Source organism: Anneissia japonica, unplaced genomic scaffold (assembly GCF_011630105.1).
Source record: "Anneissia japonica isolate Jap-2015-1 unplaced genomic scaffold, ASM1163010v1 scaffold288012_len1326614_cov192, whole genome shotgun sequence".
NCBI classification, from domain to species: Eukaryota; Metazoa; Echinodermata; class Crinoidea; order Comatulida; family Comatulidae; genus Anneissia; species Anneissia japonica.
The window spans coordinates 285,738-292,164 of NW_022756612.1; the positions used below are offsets into that span (position 1 = coordinate 285,738).

The 6,427-nt window shown below is 35.2% G+C and overlaps 1 protein-coding gene across 9 annotated transcripts in view; it reads left to right on the plus strand.

The window, feature by feature from the left end:
* LOC117124283 (CUB and sushi domain-containing protein 3-like) overlaps window positions 1–6,427 on the plus strand; it is a 49,407-nt gene that overhangs the window by 38,488 nt on the left and 4,492 nt on the right. For 4 of the 9 annotated variants that reach the window (XM_033270457.1, XM_033270461.1, XM_033270459.1 and 1 more), the window contains one exon: window positions 3,157–3,204. The exons of 2 other annotated variants lie outside the window; for them this stretch is intronic. In XM_033270457.1, coding sequence (XP_033126348.1) covers window positions 3,157–3,204 — 48 coding nt within the window. Of the gene's footprint in view, window positions 1–2,545; window positions 2,579–3,156; window positions 3,205–6,427 lie in introns of all 9 variants that reach the window. 3 more of the 9 variants (XM_033270456.1, XM_033270458.1, XM_033270464.1) reach the window with 1 other exon arrangement.

Genomic DNA, 6,427 nt, shown 5'->3' on the forward strand with positions numbered 1-6,427 from the left:
AGCCGTCGTACCGGGCTGGGTAAGAAGAGAAAAGAAAGAGGGGAGAGGGAGGGATAGAGAAAGAAGGGGAAAGAGAAAGGAAAAAGGAAAAGAGAAGAGAAAAATAAAGACAAGAATAAAAAGGAAGATATAATGAACAGATGTCACAATACCCCTGCCTGCACTTCAAAAAGTTTCCATAGGGTATTCTCCGCAGTGGCGTAATCACCGGGGGACAAGGGGAAAATATCCATCTGTGAAAAGTCTTTCCCCATTGAATGCCCTTTTCACCCGGAAAAGTGCCTGAAAATCTCAAATTTTAAATCGCATATTTTGTTGAGGTAGGCCAATTTCCTCTAAAAATTGAACATTTTAGGGAGTTTTGATCAATTCCGACGAAATTAGAATTTAAAAATAAAAACTTTTTTGTGCGCTTCGCGCGCATTTTTCATTTTAAAGCTTGTGCTTGCTCCCCTTTGCCTTCTAAGTTATAACACATAGTCCCAAACTCAAGAAAGAAAATTTAAGATAGATCGTTTTACCTATTAAAAATGGGCCTCAATGTGTAATAATGTTGAAAGAATATGTTTGTAATAAATAAAGCCATACGGAAAATGCTTATATTCAGTTAAAAAAAAAACGAGTGTGGCCATTTCTTGTTGTGGTAGGCCAATTTCCTCTAAAAATTGCACAATTAGGGAGTTTTTATAAATTCCGACGAAATTAGAATTAAAAACACAAAAATTTTTCGCACGCTTCGCGCGCATTTGTTAAGGTTAAAGCTTGTGCTTGCCCTCCTTTGCCTTCTAAGTTATTTAAAAACATAATAGTCCCAAAACTTGAGAAAGAAAATTTAAGATAGATCGTTTTACCTAAAAGAAGGGCCTCAATGTGTAATGATGGTGAAAGAATAGGCCTATGAATTGTAATAAATAAAACCACGATGAAAATGCTTATATTTAGTTCCAAACACACGCGTGTGCCCTATATTAATTACCAAAACATTTTCCACCCCCCCCCCCATTGCTAAATCCTAAATCCGCCAAAGAAAGGCGTTATATAAATATGAATAGTTGGCACAAAGGCATTAATCATTCAATCAACCTTCTTCTAGATGACACTCCTATCCAATCTGTAACCTCTCACAAACTCAACTCCATCACCTTCTTACTTGCGCGCACCTCTAAATTCACTAATAATTCTTCTCTCCACCTCTTATACAATTCGTTGTTTCTATCTAAACTTGACTACTGCTGCTCTGTCTGGGGTTCCAAACCAACTACTGCCGTTAAACTTCAAAAAATTCAAAACAAAGATATACGCATCCTACTTAATCTACTTCCTACTACTCATTTAACTTCTTTCCACTTCTCTTGTGCTAAGACCCTTCCTTTTCATGACAGATATCGATATCAACTTGGCTGTTTAACCTTTAAAGCTCTTCACAATCTTGCTCCCCAAACAATTTGTCAGTGTCTCACATAACTAACTGCAAACAGCCGAATGAACACTCGACAGATCACTAAAGGGGACTTATATATCCCCAGACCCCACTTCGAACTTTTCAAACTTTCATTTAGCTTTAATACCCTCTCTTTCTTTAACTCTCTTCCCTTAGATATCCACAATTGCTACTACTTACTCCTTCTTTAAATCGTCCCTCAAAAGTTACCTCCTTCTTTCTCTCCAGTAATTCTGTTTCTTTGGCATTTTTAATTGTTTTGAATTTGCACTGTGAATTCATTTTTTTATTTCTACCTTATTTTTTTTTTTTTTATATGTTAATTTGAATTGATTTATTTTCTTTAAATTATGAATGATTTGATTTATAGTTCTCATATGCATAGGCCTATTATCTATTTTTACTTTATTTGATTATTTGTTTTGGGCTTCTTTATTCTCAACTTTTTTTTTTCTTTGTTGATTTTATGTCTCTTTAGCCTTCTTTTATTGTTTTTTAATCATGCTCAATTCATTTACATCTTTAATTGTAATTTAATTTTAATTTTTATATTAAGTTTTTTATATAATTTTGAATTAATTCATTATGTAAATTTAGAATTGAAAGGTTGTTATTTATATTACTGTCAAATTAATTGGTTTCATACTCTTTTTGTTTTGTTTTACTATGTGTATTGAGGGTCCCTAATGATCAGCTTCGGCTGAATGGACCACCCTCATTAAAGATTGTTGAAATAAATAAATGATTAGCCTGTGTAAGCAAGGTGGAAGCAGCTTGGCACAGTAGGAATGGTTTGGTTTCTCTACATCGAGGTCGAGATTTCAATCCTTCACTGTGCGTTTTGCTTGTGTTTGTGAGCAAGGCATTTTATCTACTTTGCTTCAGTTTACCGAGCTGTATCAATGGGTACCAGAAAATTGTAACCTGCAGTGGACTAGCATCCCACCCAGGGGGAGTATCATACCGTTTCACTCTACAGAACTGAACAATTAAATCCATAAATTTGAATAAAAATATTCACCAAGCAATTGGAGTTTTATTGCTATTTGATAACATTTTAGAATTTTTACATGTATTATTACAGCAGATGTTAATTTATTTTAGATGCTACCAGTACTACAGTGTCATCGGCATATGGTGTGTTTGCTATTTCTTCACTATTTTATTTCCATTTTATTGTGTGTTTTTTTTTTTTATATTTTATTATAGCAAATGATATGTTACAAAAATGCAGCCTTACTTAACTCTTTTGACATCCACTCATCAATTGTCTACATGAAATATAAAGAATAATTACCTTAAATAATTATAAGCAAATATGTTTCTGTTGTAAGTGTTGCACCAATCTCAAATGATACTGTAGCTCTAATATTAGAAATACATTCTATTTTAAATGAGTATTTCAGCACTTAATTGAGAGAACATACAGGTATTACCTAATGTGCCTTTATAGGCATTATTATGGGATGCTATAAAACAATTTCTTCATGGAATAAATAGATAGGGTGACATGGTAAACACCATTTCAATTAGTTGTAACATGCATCTCTCAAATAAAAGCACCTTTCCTCAAAAAATTTTTAAAAACTAATGACACTAATTCAATTATTTATGATAAATCAAATTGAAAAATTTTGTTAAAATTGATACATGTAATATCTAATTTGATAATCTCTGAATATTCAGGTTAATTTTTTCAAATTAATTTTTTTTAGAATCCACGATTTTAGAGCCAACATCTTCAACAGAAATTCGCTTTGATCGTAAGTAGCATTTCCTAATTTACATGGCCGGGGGAAGCCCTGCCCCCCCCCCCACTATTTGGCGAAAAATATATAATGTCTGGAGATTTTTGTATCATCGAATATGCAAGAAAAGGAGGGAAGAAGGAGGAGAAGGATGGGAAAGAGAATCTTTATCCACTACCCGACCGAGTTACATTTTCTCGCAATTCACATTGGCGGATCTGGGGGAGAGGGTCATGGGCAACAAAAAAAAGGGGAAAAGAAAAAGAATTCTACACCTACCTTTTCAGGACCCGTGAGCTGATTTTTTTTTTTGTTACAATAAGAAAATTAGAATTTTGAACAACATAAAAATCATTAAAACAGACTTCAAATATCGGGAAAGCTCATTTCCTGCCATCTAGGAATCAAAATTTTCAAGTGGGATAACCCCCGGACCACCCTTTCTTTTTGGGATTTATCGATTCATGGCAAAAAGAATACGTATGCAACTACTCATTTGTTTATGTATGTATACACACATAAAATAAAAAATGAGAAAAATTTACCTGACTGTTTTCAAGAGAGGAAAACCTTGAATTTTGAAGAACTTTAAAAGTCATTAAAATACATTTCAGAAGTCAGGAAAGCTCATTTCCCGCCATCTAGAAATTGAAATTTTCCCAGGGGAACACGGACCTTTTTCTTTGGAGTTCATAGATTAATTGAATCATTTTCAAGAGGGGGGGGGGGCACCTTGAATTTTGAAGAAATTAAAGTCATTAAAAGACACCTCAGAAGTCAGGAAAGCTCATTTCCCGCCACCTAGGAATGAAAAATTTTCCCGTGGAAGAACCACTGGACCCCCCCACCCTTTTCTTTTTGGGATTTATCGATTCATGGAAAAAAATATGTATGCAACTTACTCAATCTTTTTATATGTTTGTATACACACATAAGACCTATTTACTGTAACAACAATGGGAAAAAATTATCTGACCGTTTTCAATACATACTTTACATATTTTTATGTATGTATACACTCATAAGGCCTATTTACTTTAATAACAATTGTAATAAATTACCTGACCGTTTTCAAGAGGGAAAAACCTTAGAACTTAAAAGTAATTAAAAGACACCTCAGAAGTCGGGAAAGCTCATTTCCCACCTTCTAGGAATCAAAATTTTCATGGGGGAGAACCCCCAGAGCCCCCTTTCTTTTTGGGATTTATCAATTCATGGAAAAAAAATCGTATGCACCTACTCAATTTTTTTTTGTATGTACACACATAAGGCCTATCTACTGTAAAAACAATGGGAACAATTTATCTGACCGTTTTCAAGAGGGGAAAACCTTGAATTTTGAAGAACTTAAATTAAAGTCGCTAAAAGATATTTCAGAAGTCGGGAAAGCTCATTTCCCACCCTTTAGAAATCAAAATTTTCCCGGGAAGAACCTGAACCTCCCTTTTCTCTTTGGGTTCATTGATTCATTATCATAATTTTCAAGAGGGGAAAACCTTGAATTTTGAAGTAATTAAGACACCTCAGGAGTCGGGGGAAAAGTTAATTTTCCGCCACCTAGGAATCAAAATTTTCTCATGGGAGAACCCCCGGACTCCCCTTTTCTTTGGAGCTTATCGATTCATTGAAAAAAGAATACGTATGCAACTACTCATTTTTATAAAATGTATGTATACACACATAACAGGCCTATTTACTGTAATGAGAAAGTTTACCTTACCGTTTTCAAGAGTGGGAAAACCTTAAATTTTGAAGAACAAAGTCATTAGACACCTAGCTCAAAAGTCAAGAAAGGTCATTTACCGCCATCTAGAAATCAAAATTTTCCCGGGGGAGGAATGTTGACCCCACCACCTAGATTTGATTCCAGATCTGCATGAGTCATATTCCAATTCATCTTATAGGTGGGCCCCCCCCCCCACACTTGGAAAAACGTTCCGCTGGCCCTGATTTATTTCCCACCTGTCACTATTCCCTAAAAATAAACACAGATACACACACCCCTACCTTGCCAATACTTAATATTATTGCTGCGAAGCAGCCAATTCATATTCTTGACAGCAATTTGACCTCTGAAAGGTCATTGGTTGTAAAAAAAAAAGTGCCTAAGACGACTGAAAAGCGGGGTTTCCTTCTTTCGTTCTGCCGGGTAAAATCAATTACTTTAGGCGACATTTGTAGACTAACCTACTCGTACCAATGTCCGCATGTTCGCGCTCTCTAGGCCTAGACTAGCTAGAATGGTATAGGCCTAGCCTTGAAGGGACGAAGGTCCCAATGAAAAACAACGTCGCTCTTTGATAGCTAACATTGTCTATTTAACATCACAATAATTCATTATTAGACCTATAGTTGTTTTTTGAATTGTACTCCACAAATCTCAGCCGATACCTCACACAACTCGTTAACGTCTCTATCTATTGTCGTGACGTCATGGCTCGCTGGCTCACACTTGCGATGTCTCGCACTTGTGATCAAAAAACACGCTGGCTCGCACTTTGGCATTGTTATTTTCGGTCCCAGCCCCCTTTAGGAAACTAAAAGGAATAATAAAGAAGAAAGAAAAAAATAAAAAGAAAGAATTGATTGCCCAAAACACCTCAAATGTTATTATTTGGTGTCTAGAAAACAAAAATTTTGCGGGGGCATGCCCCGAACCCCCTCGGCCCCATTTTCAGCCCCCATTTGGACATCTCTGGATCAAGGTAATTCAACAAAAGGACGCACATCTCCGCTCTCGAACATAGCGCGTGCGTACAGTCCTTTGATCTTTACTGTGGCATTGACAATCCGATACTAGTTGCGAGTACAGCCGTCAATTATTAGTCTATGCGTGCCATTCGTTTTATGGTGTTAGTTTTTATTTTATTAATTTTGGGTACTTCGCAATGTCTGTTACGTTTGATTTTTTTTTTACCGCAAGCTTGTTAAATGCTTCTATAAACTGCAATTTGATTTGTGAAAATTGACCAAGAAAATGAAAAGTTATAGCAATTCAAAATTTACGAATTTTATAAAATTTCATGTTCTTATGTAACATTAATCTGTCATTTTGACAATGTTGGCATAAGGTGCCGAGGACGAACATTTGAGTATATACGGAACATTTATGAATTTTTTCTGCGAAGTGAGTCTCATGAACGACAATTCACCACAATTTTGGTAAAATTAATGTTGAAATGAAGAATATATTTCAGTCTAATGTTAGTGCAAAATATCATTAGGCCTTTGTAATCAC